This window comes from Trachurus trachurus (assembly GCF_905171665.1).
Source record: "Trachurus trachurus genome assembly, chromosome: 21".
Taxonomy (NCBI): Eukaryota; Metazoa; Chordata; class Actinopteri; order Carangiformes; family Carangidae; genus Trachurus; species Trachurus trachurus.
In genome coordinates, this window is record NC_139899.1 from 12,658,510 (window position 1) to 12,677,234 (window position 18,725).

At 40.6% G+C, this 18,725-nt stretch overlaps 1 protein-coding gene across 1 annotated transcript; it reads left to right on the forward strand.

Moving 5' to 3' along the window:
• The first annotated feature begins 204 nt into the window (after window positions 1-204).
• slc12a8 (solute carrier family 12 member 8) lies at window positions 205-17,743 on the forward strand. The gene is made up of 14 exons (XM_083997200.1): window positions 205-394; window positions 1,169-1,345; window positions 1,471-1,617; window positions 3,058-3,249; window positions 3,333-3,564; window positions 9,369-9,482; window positions 9,671-9,758; window positions 10,163-10,250; window positions 12,238-12,384; window positions 14,772-15,432; window positions 15,526-15,623; window positions 15,725-15,842; window positions 16,850-16,910; window positions 17,106-17,743. Exons 2-14 carry the CDS (start codon window positions 1,217-1,219, stop codon window positions 17,272-17,274), a joined length of 2,244 nt encoding a protein of 747 aa, XP_083853326.1. The 5' UTR covers window positions 205-394; window positions 1,169-1,216; the 3' UTR covers window positions 17,275-17,743.
• Window positions 17,744-18,725: the final 982 nt, after the last annotated feature.

Here is an 18,725-nt window from a genome sequence, read left to right on the forward strand (position 1 = left end):
CTCATGGTTCAACACATCTCCTTTTCCCATAGAAAGTTCAAGGAAAGAATTTCACAATTAAAAAGATAAGGTTGTTGAGTCGTGCATGCATTTTTCAGCTTTAATCATTAGTCAACCTAGAGGGCTTGCCAAGACTAACACAGGATCCTTGTGCAAAGCAGCAACACACCCTGGAAGGTAACCAAACACATTTATGCACGGCTGCCTGCTGACGTTTCACCAAACACGGTGTTAACAGCAGAAGGAGCTGGGAGCTCTGTCTCTCTGTCCATACTGACTGGATTTATCACAATACCAAAGCACAATGGAATAATGAACTGATGTATCATTGGTTTCTAGAGGTGAACTCTGGTGTTTGTGTTTCATCATGGAGTGACATGGTTCTCTGTGCAAGGTAAGGCTGAGGTGAAAAGTTTGGACCGTGTTGTAGCGAGTCCTGCATACATTGTGTCATACAAGCTGTCGTAAAAACAGAGCTAGGCTACCGGTACTTATCAAATTATTTTCACATGGCTGATTAAATCTTGAACCCACTTAACCAGACACTTATTTTGACCTAATCAAGTAACCGAGGTGTGTGCAGTGGAATTAAAACGTGACTCTAAAAAGATTGGAGCAGAAAGGGCAGAACAATTTACTTTTCTACTGTAGGATACTTTAAATTGAATTGTTAGTCAATGAGGTTTTGTTCCGAGTCCGACGGTGTCTGAAGCTGTGTGACCCCCGGTGGGGACACGGGTTGAGATAACACAGCCTATCAGTACGGCGGCTAACTTTTACAAGCACACGGTTAAAAAGAAAGAAGATAAAGCTGTTATTTTATAGCTAAAAGGTGAGATAAAACCTACAATGTGTCAGTATTTAAAGCTAATAATAACCATATTTTGTCATATTATAGGACTGAGGTATTATTTGAACTGTCCTTGAAGTATCCGTCACTCCTCGTTGACGTGTGGGTCAGGAGCACACCCAGCTGTATCCGGGTGTCCTCACCAGGATAGACAGACTAATATTTACCGTCAGTCAGGACCAACTCGGCTGACTTCCTATATACAGTAGCCTATATATAGAACTTCGCCAACAGGGTGAACTAATGTTGCCATTTATTTATATTAATGAATTTAACAGTTGATTATTTTGTTGTTGTTTGTATTAACATATGAACAAGCAGGGCCACCTGAGAGGGGACACCTGCTTTACACCTGGAGGTGACAATATGGACACCCTGCCATTCAGCTGGACTGTGCACACAGGTGACCAGGAGAGAGATGCAGAAGGACTGGTGAAGGAGGACGTCTCCAATGCAGACACACATGTCCATGACCTGTTTCATGAGGATGCGCAGGTGAGGTGATGATGGAAGTTATATGTCGCCTATAAGAATGACTTGTTGCTGGTAAAATGCTCCATTATTAAAAAAACAAAAACAAAACTCCATTGCTGTAACAGTGGTGTTTCCTGTGTCTACAGGGCTTCCAGCAGTCAAGCCAACCGTGGTGGAGGATCAAAGTGTTTGTGTGGGAGCCGGTCTTGTTTGGCACCTGGGATGGAGTTTTCACCACCTGCATGATTAACATTTTTGGAGTGGTTTTATTCTTGCGTACTGGCTACCTGGTGGTGAGTTCATGCTTTTTCTTACTGTATGTGCATGGACATCTCTACTGCCATACCTGGCCAGTCAGAACAAAGTGCACACCTTCTCCATGTTAGTAAAAGTAAGACCAAAACAAAACAATAAATTATCCAGCATCTCCTTGGTTGGATCTTTTTTTCTTGTCTTGGACACCTGACGATTAAGATTCAACATCTTCACCCAATAACTAAAATAAATAACTAATAAAAAAGATAAATAATTTAATAAACATATGAAGTCAACTTCAGTACTCCAAAACACATTATTTGGTAGATGTCCCGTTATATTTCATAGACTGAGTGGTGCATTCAAGCACTGTTGGAAAGGCTACTTAATTGTTGTAATTCTTCCATCATTGTAAACAGTACAGAGTCTCCATGTTCCACATAAAAACAAGAACTCAGTCCAACTTATTGATGATATTGGCTCCAGTGAGGGGGCACTACTGTAGACTGATCCATCCATTCATTGCTGATGAAAGGAGTGGGCCAAGGGAGGAAACAGACAGGACTGGATGTTTTGCACTTTTTTTTTTACTTACATTACATTACTTACATTTTTATAATATCTGGTAACAGTGTGTGCTTTTTCACATCTGTGCTCATCTCTGCTGAAGCTTTAGATTTTTATTTTTAGCTGCAGCCATCATTAAGCATGTGTCACCGTGTCACTCGACCCCGAACACTGTAATGTGCATGTGTCATCACAGGAAAACAGCTACAAAGACTCTCTACTCTTAATTGCTGCATCCGTTTTGAGTAAGTTTGATGGATAAAATATAGTCTTCCATGTGAGAGATAGAGTTTCTTATCCAGATGCTTCTTATCATGACCTACTTGCTTACGAGGAGAGGGAAAGATTGTTGCTCAGCAAAGATGTTTTGCCTGTGCTGATGACCCAGACTTCAGCAGATGCAAATGATAATGTCCTGTCCCTAATTTTTCTTGCTTGTTTATTTATTTATTTACTTTTTGGCACTTCATTCGTTTTGTATAGAGGTATAGAACAAGAACTGAGGAAAGGCGAGACAAAGGTGCATGGGGACACTGTGTACAGTACAGGGGACAATTTACTCCATTAACCTCAGGTTTTACCAAGGCTCAGATGAAGGTATGAGGAAGTGAAAATTAAAGTTGAGCAGTTCCCCTTTGGCAGCTTGGAGTGGTATGAAACCAAACACTATTTTGCTAAAGAACATTGTAGGTTTTAAACACTGAAACGGATTCCATTTTTTTTTAAAGATAAGAATTAAAATATCACTGTTATGTGTGTGTATACTAACATAAGTAGAACATAAAATGAACGAACAATCAGCAGAAATGAAAAAGCCTTAAAGTTAACTAAGATGTAGCAGATTTACATAAAAGCATGTGCATGTGCATGAGTGACAGTATGTGGTGGTTTTGTCTCCTGACGTCATCCAGGGAAACACAGGGGTGCTGCTCGGGATGTTCCTGGTCTCCTTGGTCGTGCTGGTTGCTTTGGTGACAGTGATGTCGGGAATCGGAATTTGTGAGCACTGTGGTGTTGGGAGTGGAGGGATCTACTCCATGATCTCCACCGTCCTTGGTGGCAGGGTTGGGGGCACAATGGGCCTCCTTTATGTTTTTGGGCAGGTGAGTATTTTTGTCCTTGTAATATACTTTAGTACTGTAACTAGTGTTTTATCTCCTTATTTATGCTGCCTCTGACCCTGCAGTGCGTGGCTGGAGCCATGTATATCACAGGCTTCTCTGAGTCGGTGGCCGAGCTACTGGGTCTACAGACACAGTGGGCGGTGCGCGGCATGTCGGTGGCGATACTTCTGGCCCTGCTTGGAATCAACCTGGCTGGTGTCAAGTGGATCGTCAGACTTCAGCTGCTGCTGCTGGCTGTCCTGGCTGTCTCTACACTGGACTTTGTCATCGGCACTTTCACTCACCTTGACCCAGGTAGGGCTTGGGATCATGAATATTGACACTCAGTATTGCTATAATCAGCCAGAATTTAATGTTTACAAATAGTTTTTATGGATATTTTTTTTAGCCAAAACAATCCTCACATTATTCACTGGTAGAATTATATAAATATATAGCCTGAATGTAAAAAAAAATCCATACACCAGATACTCTATCAGGGAAAGGAAAGAAACACAGTTTGAGTCCTACTGCTTGGCCAACATTGTCCTGTCTAAATGTGTAGTAATGATCCAAATATACTGGTTTAAAATGTGCCTGAAGATGATTAGCTATTATCCATCTTTAGCAAATATACTACCCTATAGCTTTTAGCACAGGTGAGACTACTACACAATTATGATTTGGCACATGGTGATCAAACTTAAATTTGAATATAAAAAATTCATGATTGTGTGTCTGTGTGAAAGAGAGAGTTCTTGGGAAGAAGTGGAGGTAGAAAAGATGAGGCTGTGAAGGTTACATCATTCTACTGTACCATGGCGTAGTGCTCAGGATGAAGAAGGGAGAGTTTTTGGGGGTCGCTGATGTAACTGGGATGAAAAACAGTGGAAAAAGTTGAACAGAGCTTTGTGACAACCTGGCTACATTTGGACTTGTCAGACACAGGTGGAACTAATGAGTTGACTTCTGCGCAGCACTGCAGCTGCTGGAATGCAGCGCTCGTTAATGTCATTAGTACCACCTGTGCCTTTTCTGCTCCGACAGCCCGATAACTGGAAGACATGGAAGCACAAGAGCACTGAGATGCTAGCAGGGATATGAACAGGTTGGAAGGATTTGTTCCGAAAATAGAAATGGATAGCACAAGATGGAATCAGGTTTGGGATGAATGGAAAGAAAAACACTAAACATCAGATGCGTTACAGTAAAAATACAAACTAGGAAAACAGTTGTTGCTTTTGAGCTACAGTGTGTTACCAGCTGATTAAATTGTGATAAAAGGGTCAATCTTGGAGGGGGTCTAACAACTCTTGTAGCTTCCAAAGGGCAGCATGGTAGAAGGAGTAGAACTAGACTGTTGAACAGATCTGTGAATGGCTGTGACCAGTGGAGACCAGTAGGTGTAGCTGTGGTACCACTTATTGTAGTCAATCTCAGTCTTGTATTCTATCAAATCAAAATAGTGCTCCTTTTTTTTATGCGACTGTGTACAACAACCTTTTGCTTCATATTTAACCCATTTCTCCCCTGTGTGTTCGTGTTCACCCCCAGTGAGAACTCTTTCCCTCAATGACTAGAAAACTTGGGTGATGTGTTTTTTGTTGTTGTTGTTGTTGTTGTTGTTTTCTGCTGCTGTGGCTTAATCCAAGGTGTGTTTATGGAGATTTTTTTTTCTTTATTTCTTTCGTCTCTTTTTCCATTTTTGTTGCTCTTTCTTTTCATTTCATGAGGAAATGAAGCCTTTTTTGAGTAGCTTGTATTCTTTTGCTGGCTTTCAGGAAGTCCTTCCCACATTTCCTGTTCTCACTGATTATCAACGTCCTGTCCAAGTGTTCCAGAAGTGAAGCCAGTCTTTTTGTGAATAACACATTTCAGACACAAGGACACTCATTGTACTTTAAAATTACTAATAACAGATAAAATCACATGAAATGCAGTGTTCACACAGTAAAAACCATGCATATGGCTCTCAGGCTACCTGTCCTTTGCTGGGCAGTAGTTAATTTTTGCAAGATTTAGTTTTACTACTCTAGGAACTTACTACGTGCTACTTAAACCAGGCTCTCATCCCATTACCCTAACCTGGACTGCTCCACCCCTCCCAGCCTCCAGCCTTCCTCACAGAACTGTGGGAGAACCCAACGTAATGGCTTCTCCAGGTTTTTCCAATTAAGAACTGCTGTGTGTTTTGTGGTGACCTCATGGCTGGCACAGGACCAGCAGCTCCCCTAGCTAGTTGAAACAGCTCAGATTAGCCTCCACTTTTGCTGCAGATCCACATCCTAAAGGAAAAAGAGCCACTGCCAAAATGATGTGGTCATAATTTGATAACATGTCCCCTGCTTACAAAGATCAAGATGTTTTGAACAGTGCAACATTGCCATAACTAAGGCATGTCTTGTGTGTCAAGAGAGGAAATGGCATTTCTGGCTTTTCAGTAGGCTATACTGAATATTGGCATTTTAAAACAAAATTGATGCTTGTCACTTCCTACTGCAAGGATCAGATTTGGAGCTGAACTTTGAGCCAGTCAGCTGGGAATTCATTTAAAAGTAACTGGCAAGCATTTGTTATATTATTGCTTTGAGTATTTTCAAGCATATTTAGTTTTTATAGTTTTCCACCTTGTCAAGTGTTTTGTTTTTTTCTATTTTATGACCAGTAATTGTAACCGAATATCTCTGGGTGTTGGTCTTGTTTTGTTGTTTTATGAATGTGAAACAAATGATCAAGAAAATAATCGGATGAATCACTAATTCTCATTAGTTGTATCCTTTTCTAAAATATTTGAATGCATCATGCACATATTTTTTATTTGATAATTCTAATGTGTTACCATCCTGGGTTTCAGTGATTAAGTGCAGCTTTTATCCTAACAAAAATATTTAAGGGAAAAAGACTAAATCAGTGTGGTTATTGGTGAATTCTATACAGTGAAGATTATTTTTAAATTATCATAAGGTTCAATCCAAAACTTTTAGTTTTGTATTAGTTTCATTTTTCATTTTTCTTCATCATAATTGAAAATGTCTTCTATCTTTAATGTCTACCCCTGATGGGATGCTATTAATCAAAACAAGGATCCACTGGCAAAACAGGAGTAATATCATAAGCAAAAGATTTAGGGATATTATGTTTGTAGGTAGATGAACCCTCGCTTGTGGGTTGACCTGGCTTCCTCATTTCCCCAACCATGAGGATCTGTTAAGTGACTTATCATAACAAGTCCTTCCTGGAGAACTGTGACAGGTGGAGTTTGAATTGAAAAACGACATGGCTGCAACCTGTTAAACATCTCAGAACAGCGCTTTATAATTCCTAGTGGGGATCAGGAGGAGCTTTAATGTCCCATTTAAACTATTGTAAATAGTTACATTTATTTAGTCTGCTCAGTAACACTGCCAGCCTATTGTCAGTGCAACCAAACAATTCAACATAGTGGTGCGCAGATGAATTTCAATCTGACACGCATTACGCTGTCCCCCTTAGTTGAAGCCTTTTCCCCACAGAACAGGAAGCCATAATGTGCTCCTTGGGTTCAGGGTTAAGGGTGTTAACCAGACTCACCCACATTTTTGGAAAATGACAAAGGGAGAAAGCCGGAACTGAGATCTGAGGCCTGCTGCTACTCCAGAGACTGCCACATTTCACCCTGCGATCCTACCATAATATATAATTCTGCGTCATCCCAGTGCGACGTGCCCCACCTCTGTAACATGACAGCGCCTGCCCCGTCCTCCATGCGCAGCGCTTTATACTGGTCAGTGTGGGAGATTTAGAGGTCAGTCAGATGGAGGGGAGCCTCAGACACTCATGTAATCTGACTACACATTCCAGTGTGTATTGGAGGAATGCTCAGCTCAGAAGGGAGCCTATACATTTGACCCTCAGTACACATACTGAAATGTGGACACCATCACCACAGACTGGTCTCAAAACTTTAACTAGGCCCAAAAAGCAAAGTCACGTTCATACAGTAGAGTAGCTTAAGATCATCCTGCAACGCATTACACTGTTTGTGAAAATGAAAGATAAATGTGAGCTGAATCTAGCAAGATACCACCATAATGTCATGAGATGGCTTGCTTTTTGCATAATGGTAATTTTTTTACTGACTAGGACTACATCTTGATGTTGAGGAGCTAAACACCGACTTCAACATCCACAATGCTAGCATGTCAACATTCAGCAGCTGTAATGTTTACCGTATTCACCATCTTGGTTCAGCATGTTGGCACACTTACATTAGCTAATTAGCTGTAAACACAAAGCAGCTGAAGCTCATGGCAATGCCAAACTGAAAGTATGGAGTGATGAAGTTGGGGGGGGCTGAGGAATTACAACTAATCCAGAGTCTTATCCAATTCATCCTATGTTCCTTTGGTCTTTTTGCAAATAATGAACCTGCTATGAAGTCCACTGTATGTAATATACTTGGAGGTAAGAGCTCACATCGTCAATCATGCACATGTGAGAGCTAGCTGTTGGAGGTGTGAGTTTGCAGAGAAAATGGAGAAGATATACAAAATTTTCTCAAAGACATATTTGTTTGTAGTTTTATCCCCGGTACTAGAGCTCACTGAGAGTAAACACACTGAGTTTGTGTTTATAGAGACAGTTTTCCTTATAAATATGTGAACGCCCTCAATTGAATACTCAGAGAATTAGGCATGGTTGGATGTTGGAGTATGATGTTGTAATATGGGTGGGGAGCCCATGGTGCAGACATGGACACTGACTGTCCTGGATTTGTTAGATTCTGGTTGTTTGGACAGAGGGCGGTCTTTCCAGGTCACACAGTGAACAAGAGTTTGGGTTCTTTGTCCCGTTTGATGTCAGGTTTTACAGCCTCCTTAAATCCCTATCCTGCTGAATATGTGCACTTGGAATAGTCGTATATCCAGCCTTTTTTTGGTTTTGGCTTTTGTCTAAAAACAAAAAAAGAGCATGTTCCTTCTCTCTTTTCTCTCACTCTCTGTCTCCCTCTCTCGCTCACTCTCATTCTTTCTCTCAAACTTGGAAGCTGCTGAGCTTCTGAAAGGGGTGGTGACTTCCTTTTGGATAAACATGTCATTAATCTGACAGAACACATTCTTTCCCATCGCAAGATAACCAAGGGGGAAATGTCCGGTGTTGTAACATAGGCGGGCTGTCCAGACTGTACGGTTTAAATGGCCACCATCAATACAGAACAATCTCCCCGCGCACATTCAACAAACTGACCTAGACTCAACAAACCTGTCTTCAGACTATGTTTTTAAAGTGCACTGATGCTTACTATTGTCATGTATTTAGTCGGAATATACAATCTCAAATTATCAACATGAGATTCCCCTGGAATGTTAGTGTGTGTGTGTCTTGTAACTTGTTTGTAATTGAGTAGTGTTTTTATATCGTTGACAATGGACAATGGGCAATGGAATGAAAAATTGAGAACATAATTTCAGGAACCAGCATCCAACCAGTGATTTACTGAAAGTCTTGTCACAGGAGGAAAAGTTGCCTCTATGCAGATATGATGCGACCTACTGTATAGTGCATGCATTATTTTAAACTGGTGTCTGATGCTATAGGTCTTTGGAAAATCTCCTGCTGCATACATGATGTGTTTACATTTCTTGATGCCTCTTAACTTCTCTCGGACATGCAGTGCACAATCTGACCACCAGTAATAAGCATCTAGGACTAAAGCTGATAATGAAATGCAAAGAAAATGACACCACAACACAACACACCAAAAGCACTTGAAGCTGATTGCATTACGTCACACTCTAGCTGCAGGAAGCAATGGAGTAACCAGGTTATAGTCCATCACTTCTATACAATGTATGAGGTTCAGATCTCAATATATTTTAAAAACTTAAGAAAAGAGCTGCTTGTTTTGGTTTAAAGAGCACTCAAAGAGAATGTGAGAGAGCTGTAGCTTATTTTATTTCATAGTTTCAGCACATGTGACACTGTTGTCACTGAATTGTTGACGTCGCAAGTTATTTAACATACTGTTATGCAAAACAGAGTGCTTTTTTCACTACATTCGTGTTGTCATTTAACAGTTTTGTGTTCAACTTGAGGTAATCCCAATATGAAGTTCGATGCTTTTTCTTTGTCTGTTTCAGAGCATGGTTTCATTGGTTATTCAGCTGATCTGCTCAGCAGTAACACAAAGCCAGATTATACCCCAGGAGAAACCTTCTTCACAGTATTTGGGGTCTTCTTCCCTGCTGCTACAGGTAAGTTTGTCCTTTTTGTTGTTGTACTGCATAAAAAATGTATAACTTAAAATTCTCAGAATAGCACATGTGCTCTGAATGCTCAAGCTCTGCTCTGCTTGCAGCTACATATGGAGGTTAAAAATACATTATGCATTGTATTGTATGTTGTGTACATTTTTGTGGTTTGTCTGTGTGCATGTGTGTAGGGGTAATGGCAGGCTTCAACATGAGCTCAGATCTTCAGCGGCCTGAACACAACATCCCTGTGGGAACTCTGGCGGCTGTCTTCACCTCGTATGACAACAGCCCAAGCGCACACATTCGCACTAATATTGAACAACACAAAAACACCACAACACTACTCAATGAAATACACATGACAACAACCACAGTGAAGGTGCACAGACTGACCTAGATAGAGTAAAAGTAGTTGCGCAATAAGAAAGGTATGATTCATCCGAAAGGGAATTTTTCAGATGTTTAGATTTCACTCTTGTCATGCTCTCGGATCTCTTAGTGGAAGCTTATTGTTAAAATGGAAACCATTTCCAATCCCATTAGGGAGAACAAGCAAACCCAAATTTCCAGCATGACTCTATTACTCTCTTGTTGAGTGGTGATGACACCATTTTCCTATTAATAGTGAGAAAGGAGCATTTGTTAATAACTGTGCACTATGTACTGTTGGTGACCCACAGGTGGTTCCTGTATCTGGTCTTTGTCTTCCTCCTGGGGGCCATCTGCACCAGAGAAGCTCTGCGCTATGACTTCTTGATAGCAGAAAAGGTAAACTGCTCTCTCTGTTTCCATTCCACCCTGTCAGGGAGAGAAGGGTTGAGGTGAGGGGATTGCCCACGACTCCTCACTCTGTTGATGTGGTGTGGTTAGACCAGGCACTGACTGTATGTACTTTTTAAATGGTTTACATGTAAAACCCTCAGCTTTTTATTCTGTTTTTTCAAATTACATTATATGGAAAAAAATGTCTCACATGTATTTGTAAGTGACTGTCATGAACTGGCTCAAAGGGTCACAACAAAAAGGGAGACAACACCATGTAAATGTTCAAACAAATGCCTTATTAAACCAAATTAAGCCATCCAAGAAAATGTTTACATTGTGGAGTGTGGAGGATCAGTGGAATCAGTGGTGTAAGGTGTGCATGAGTGAAGAGTGCATGTATGCAGGTGTTGATCATGTGAAACAGGAGCAAAAAGGAGAACTTAAGGCAGTATAACCAAACCAAACCAACACATGGTGTGCCTGTGGAGGGAAGCAGAGAGAGAGAGAGGAGGGGGAGGCAGCAAGAGAGAAAGCAACTGAGAGTGAGTGTAGTAAAGTAATTAATAGAGTAATTAATTGAGTAAAACAGAAAAAAACACTTGAACTATGTACTGACTAAAGTAATTTAAGCATTAATAGACAGTGTCAGCCTGATACTGTACCGCAGCAGCCTGTATATTGTATTCAGATTTGTCACTTATGAATTTGATGACTTTCACTGATTTCTGTCCTCTTGAATTATAACTCATCAGCTAGTTTGTTGCAGTGCTCATGAAGGGCTTTCAGAAATGTATTAACATGCAAAGAGTGGGAGTAAGACTTCACAAGCACCATATGCTCAAAAGACTAGCCTCAATGTATCATTTATATTCTGTTACATTTTTTTTTTTAATATGACCTGTGAAGTTTAAAGCAGATATCAGTGGAATGTTTTTGTTAATATAAGTCCTAAATAGTCCTATTTTCCGTCAGCAATCACTTATATGAAGTATTTCAGCCTAAACACGAGTCTCTCCGTCACTCTGCTCTGCTGTAACCCGAGGAGAAAATTTTCCTTGTGGGATACAAGTGTTATCCAATGAGGAGAGAGAACGGCATGAAGGGCTGTGTGTGCAGCCAAGGGATGCGCGTGAATGTGGTGACGTAGCACGAGGACCAATTGATGCCTGACAAGGGCGGGGGCTGCTAACTCATGGTGCGTTCAAAGAAACTCGTACTTTGTGTTTTTCCTTCCTGTGAAGTCATACCAGTTCGATCTGGTACGAGTTCACGGGTCGGAAGTTACGAGTGGCCGTTATAGGGAACTTTCACAGACAACAGGATGGTAAAAACACGAGCTACGGGTTACCTGGAACGCTACCAAGTCGTAGTTGTGACTTGAAGCTGTAACTTACGGTTTCAAAAGCCTGCCTTGAACGCAGCATTAGCCGAAACGGCCGTGAAGCTGATATCTGCTTTAATACCTGAGTCTCAAAGCATCGTACAGAAAAGAAAGACATTAATGCTATTCAGATACAGTCTGTGTGTGGAATGGAGGTTTCATGTGTGACCCATGAATTCTCAACAACGTCTGAGCATGTGTCAGGCTCCCTATGGACAGCTGATGTGAGGAGGGCCTGGTGTGACCGGCTAAATTTACAAAGAGTTGGGCTAAAGTTAGGAATATGAATATACAAAGTATTTATAAAGTACTAATCTGGTTGTAGCTTTTTTTTTCCATAAAAAGTAATTGTGATTGAAAGGTGGTGAACAGCTTTTTAATGAGACGTCGTAGGCTACTCTGCAGTTGCCACTTACTTTAAAAAGATTAGATTCCACTTCAAACAGTCATTGAGTCACTTAAAAGTCTTTGACTTCTCCATCAGTGGTTAGTCCTCATTGTTTTCAAAAGGAGCTGGCTGCAGCGGAACTGAACTGGGTGTTGCTGTTGTGAGCGCTGAACCCCACCCTATCCTCTTCCACCCTCTGTTTGTTTTCCTTCTTCCTCCAGGTCTCCTTGGTGGGTTTCCTCTTTCTGCTGGGCCTCTACATCTCCTCTCTGGCTTCCTGCATGGGCGGCCTGTATGGAGCACCCAGGATCCTTCAGTGCATCGCCCAGGAGAGGGTCTTACCTGCTCTGGCCTTTTTGGGAAGAGGGGTGGGTGTACACATTTTTTGGACAGATCCATGAAGGGGGGGGGGGGATTTCTTTCATTACACTGACATCATGATGAAAAGAATACCTAGAATCACCATAACATTAATGGGTGTCTTCACAGTAACATGCACAGGAGTTACTCTTCAATGCATACATTTTTGGACCTTTTTTCCACAATAGATGCAAAAAAATTGTTTCTCCTCTGTGCAGGGCTCTGAATATCCTGCAGTGGCAGGCATTGTCTAGTTATTCAGATAATTATTATAGTTGGGGATAAAGTTACAATTATAAAGTCAAGTTAAAGTTACCTACTTTGCAAGTACTTTATGGATGCCTGTTTAATGTGTGTCTGAGAACTTAACCTACTGAGATTACCCCAATTTAGCTCAATTTAGTTGAGATTTGTCTTTGGTCTAAAGTTCAAGCAAAATTACTGCCCTACGTAGTATTTGCAATTCTTTTGCATTTACACAATAAGGTTAAAAATGTCATCAAAATTAAATGTATTGATTTGTTTTTCATACAGCAACCCCAACTCAAGTTCCACTCAGTGGCAACTTTCGAAGCTTTCAACAGTATTGCATCAGGCTTTGATAATTCATTTTTATGGATGAGAAGTCTAAAAAGTGCTATGAATGAAATCCTGCCAGCTGCTTAGCTTGCATGTCAGCAGATCTCCATGACAACTGATCAAACGCCATCCATTCAGGAGCTTGTGAAATCATTGGAGGCCATGAACATATAAATGAAATATTATTTCAAAAACTTAGCTTGTTTACACGTGGAGACATAACAGACAAAACATTTATTTTTTAATAAATAAAAAAACAGCATAAAAACACACAGTTAAAAGCAAGAGCAAAGAAGAATGTAACAGAAAATAGAAAAAGTTTAAACTTCTTAAAAAGAGCTCAGCTATAAGCACATGAAAAGAGAAATGTTTTGAACCTGGATTTAAAAGTGCTCACAGGTGGGGCAGATTTCAGTTCTGCTGGTAGTTTGTTCCAGCTAAATGCTGCTTCACCGTGTCTGGTTTGAGCTCTGTGCTCCACTATCTGACCTGAGTCAGTAGATCTCAGACCTCTACTGGGTTTATACTCTACTAACATGTCATGTATTCTGGACCTAAACCATTCAGTGATTTGAAAACCAGTAGCAGAACTTTATTTGGGAGCCAATGTAAAGACTTAAGAACTGGTGTGATCTGATCTGATCTCTTTGTTCTGGTTAGTAGTAGTAGTAGTAGTAGTAGTCGTCAGAAAAGAAGCAGAAATAACTATAACTAACTTCTTAAGAAATTAACAAATTTTCTACCGAGTGTGTTATAATGTAAATTATATAGCTAGACTCATAAAGTTTGTAATAGCAATATTGTCTCTGATTAGCAGCAGTGTGGTGTAAAGTAATAAATGTGCCAAGGCTGAATGCATAGGGGTTGTGGCTGGACTCAATAGGAAGCAGTGACAAGACTGGCTAAATATAGTGTGTTCCATAGAAGTGAGAGGACTGACTGGTAATCACAAAGAGTTACAACTCACTGCTGCCACACACACACACACACACACGCACACTGTCACGTTGACGTCCTGACCCTGTCCACCCCGGTTTTCCTCAGACTTCCCTGGATGGCAGCAGTGTCTGACCTCTCTCAGCGGGCTGGAATGAGGCCCTAGACATCTTGGCCCAAATCAAAGCATCAGAACAAACGCAGGAAGGGCGACGGGCTGGGCCCTGCTTCGCTGTGTGCTCTGGAGGGCCGCCAGGCACACAGCAGTGCTCCTTAAACTGTGTGATAGGACCTGGGAAGTGAAAGCCAACTGGTTACCAAACCACATGTTAAAACGATGTTTCCCTTTTAAGAAAGGGATTATTGTTGAGCCATTGTTTTTGTTCTCCTGTTTAGAACTGGTGTTCCATCCAAATATAAAGACTTCAGATCATTAGAGTCTTTGTCTACCTGACACGTACATAACACATTAACAAAGCTTTTAACTCTTTGTTGTGATGTAGAACCAAAGAAAATAACATGAAATAAATACTATGAAGGCAGAGACTTCTGAGGGAGAAAATAGCATCGATATGAAAATGGGGCCTTCTAAAGATGAAGTGAGGCATGGTGTGGTTAAAACGTGAGATGTTTTTATCATTAACAAGACCACAAGACAGCCAAAGTTAGGTTACTAGCATACCATAGTGTGAGTAGTTGCATATTGCGACATCACTGAAAGGAAGCAAACAATCTTTAGATGCAGACTCAACTTTTGCTGGGTTCATTTGATCAAAATGTAACTTTAGGTGCAGGTTCATGAAAACATTTCACAAAGCTGGGTGTTTTCAGTCAGTTTTCTTTGGGAACGACATTAAAAAATCTTCTTTATCTCTCACAGACAGGCCCCAACAGGACCCCAGTGGCTGCAATCTGTCTGACCAGCCTGCTGACCATGGCCTTTGTATTCATCGGCCAGGTCAATGTCCTGGCTCCTATTGTCACCATCAACTTCATGCTCACCTACAGCTTCATTGACTACTCCTACTTCAGCGTGGCCATGACCTACCAGCTTCAGAGTAATGACAAGAGGGACACAGTCATGTTGGCCAGAAGAAGCCAGCGCCGGTCTATCAGGCAGAGCTCCACACCTCTTATTGAAGCACCTCTCCCCAACTATGGGACTGGAGGAGAGAGTCCACAGAGTAAAGGCACTTTACTGGAGTTCGCCAAGGACATGGATCAGATCTTTCCACCCGTCTCAAGTGTTGATGCCAGGGTTGAGAAGACTTCCTCGGTGGTAGAGCTGAGGAGCCGAGGCAAGAGCAGAAAGGCCACTGCTAAGCAGAAGCTGATGGACAGCTTTGGTTTGGACTTAAACAGCAACGTGTCTTCAGACGAGAGGGGTGAGGACATAAGTTCAGCTCCACCATACGAGGAAACTGAGGTGCAGTGTGGCAGTGAGGAGCTCAGAGCTGGAGAAGAGCCTGAAGTTCAATGCTGTCCAAAAATAAGTCATGTTGAACAGGATTCATCAGCTGACCCTCCCAGTCACAGCACAGGTGATGAGCTTTGCACATCAAACATTAGATCAAAGTGGATAGAAATGAGATCATAGACGTTTTAGTGGCCTGAGATTTTATTACATTTTTCAGGTGCTGAAGAGAAAGCAGATCACCAGAGCTTTGAAATCAAATCCATGCAGGATTCATGCTACGCAAAGTTCTGTAACCACTGGGTCGCTCTGATCGGGGTAGGTTACACAACTCATGCACATCTTTTCTTTTTGTTCTATGTCTCTATTCAGCTTGTATGAAGAGAACTTCATGAGTAATGTGAACTTTTTTTTTTCAGGCGTTGAGCTCCATACTGATCATGTTTGTTATCCAGTGGGTTTATGCCTTAGCAAACATAGTCATGGCCTTACTGCTCTTCTTCTACATTGGGAGAACAAGTCCTGGACTACCTATAGGTCAGTGATGTCCTAACTGCTGGTTTTTCCTCTTTGATGTTGTTGATGGGTTGTTTTCAGTGTCAATAGAATTTTATTTCCAGAGTATGATCTTAGATATTGGCCGCTTTACAGATATTAACAAATTGTACTGTAAGAACAGTTCGGCTCACACCTTGACTGCAAAGAGGACTCGTCTGTAGTTGCAAGGGGCTTAGTAAGGTGATATATTTGGTATTATTTTCTGTTCAGTTGTCCCCAAATACACTTTCAGATTTCATTGTACATATTTTGTTTTTTTATATTTTCTTCATCTGTTCATTCTCTGGGGTGTTATTTTTGTTGCATGTTCACAAGGTGATTATGTAAATGTGTATATCTTTGGCTGTTAATAGCCGGTAAAATACATTGAATAACCTGAAACTAGTTTTTGCGTTTCATTGTTAAATAACTAACTATACTAACTATTCCAGTATGTTTGGGAAAAAAATACATTTACGTGATTTTTTTTTTTTTTTTTTTTAAGCCTACATTTGGCTCATGAATAGTGTGAAGATGAGCTGGCAACATCCTCAGACATGTTGCTGGGAGTTTCACTTGCAGCCGCTTTGCCTGGCAGCTGTTGGGGCTTAGGATTTCTAGAATAGCTGGATGGGACACCCTACATCTGCATTAATCTCACCACATTACAACGTGCCTGAACAGCCTGACTCATGAAATGTCTGAGCATAAGAGCTGCAAGTGTTAAACACCTGTTCCACAGGTGGCCAACAAGATGCTGTGTGTGTTCACTTACTTTATATCCTACATTAGCAATATTTACACAACAAAGATTTTCATAGAAAATTTGAACTTATTACCATCACTGTGACCGTGAATTATTAAGTTTTTCTGCAGCTAGTATTTAGACTTGGACTTTATAATTGTCATTACACAAGTACAAAGTACAGCGAAATTGTAAACACATACAGTAGCCTATACAACATGCATAAATGATGTAACTTACTGAGTGACTGATTTTTTCACAGGCATTGCAGCTCGATTCAGCTTTTTCACGTGGCTCAAATCGACAGCGAAAAACATTTGCAGGTATTGTATGGTTATATTACAAAATGGGCAGTCAGGATTCAATTCATAAGTGATAAATAAATGAAAGATTTATATAGACATATCAGTCTACTCTAAATGATTGTTAATTTACAGAGTGGGAATAAAGTAACTGTCATTATCTGTTGCTTAGTAATTGTTGTATAGTAATTTCCTTTGTCACACCTGTTTCTCCAGCGGGAAAGGATCTCCCCAAGATCAGATTGTAGTGACACCCTCTCTGTCTGGGGTGGGGCTGAAGACCAGGCAGCTGACAGAGGAAAACGCTGACTTTGCCTCTCGTCACCGCTATCACCAGTCCTCATTCATCAGAGCTGACAAGATGGTACAGCCACCACTCCACTGATTTAAACACCAGCACAATTACACGTTGTACCTGACAGCATTTTGTGCCTCAAGCTGTCACATCTCACTCCGTGGTCCACATTCTGCACACATGTTCGTTTCAACAGAGACATTCATCAACTCATCATGGTGCTTGGACGAAATCCGAACATTTTTTAGAGTTGCACAAAGTGTGTGATTGTGTGAGAGAATGAGAGAGATGTCTGTGGACTGATTGGAATCGGAGTTGGTCATTTTCCTTACTGTCCTCCATAAAGTAAACTTGATAAAAGTAAAAAAATATATAATTTATTTTGACTTATTTTAATTTCAGGCTTTAACTTTGACTGAACTTTCAGAATCTGTGAGACTCCACTTCTCACATACTCTACAGCTGGGTCACTTCCCAGTGGTCCAGTCAGTGTGGTGCTCATTAGTACCCTGTTTACATGTGACACAAAGTTTCATTAAAATACATATACTCACTTCTATATGTCTGCAGTTTATTAATGGTTGAACAATTTTGTTCAGGTTGTTATTTTTCAGAGGTGAGTCTTCGTACAAACTCAGAATAATTCAGAAATAACTAACAATGTCCAAACTATCATTGCCATTTGTTATTCAAAAACTATTTTCAAAATAAAATGTAGGTGGAAGAGCATTCTCTTGAAAGACACCTTTAGCAAAAATCAGAAAAGATGTCCTACTTCAAAGTGTTTAATGATAACTAAAATGTTCTGAGAACAAACTTTTCTCAGAACAGGCTCTGGGTTTCTTCTACTTAGAAAAAAAGTGATACACCAAGCTTATTGCAACGTTGTTAGGATGAACTCTGTTTTACTGTTCATGCCGGTTAAGGCTGTGAAAACCACTTCCTCTTTGCATTTTGTTCTGTCAGAAGTAACCTAACAACAGACACAACAATTTTAAGACATTGGTACCTTTTCATTTTCCTCCTCGGCTGGTCTCTAGATCTCAGTCTAGCATGAGAAATTGGTATTCTCATTTCTGCAGCATTTCACACATTCCATGGAGAAAACAACTTTATAAAACCTATAAAACTTCACTTCAGGTGTGATTGCTTGAAGTGCACAAGTGCATGCCCACATCTTCCTGGCTGCAGCTAAATTATTAGTTTATTCTGTTTTCAAATCTCCTCCCAATGCAGATCCATGCCCACCAGAAAAATTAAGATTTTTAATTTTGCCAACATAAGGATTTAAACTTTAATATACAGGACCTCTTCTCACCTGTAATAACTTTGAGAGAAAATACAGAACATGAAAAAGTTAAGGATTGTGGAACTGGACCTCACTTTGCTTGAATTAACCTGGAATTTGGGGATCCATGACTAATTTTAAAAGAAGTAGCCTAAGTCTATATTATGGCTGCTTCATTTCCCTCAGATGTTTTACTAATAATGGTACCACCATATGATCCAGAGTTCAGGGAGTGAGCCCTGAAAGGAAGGCT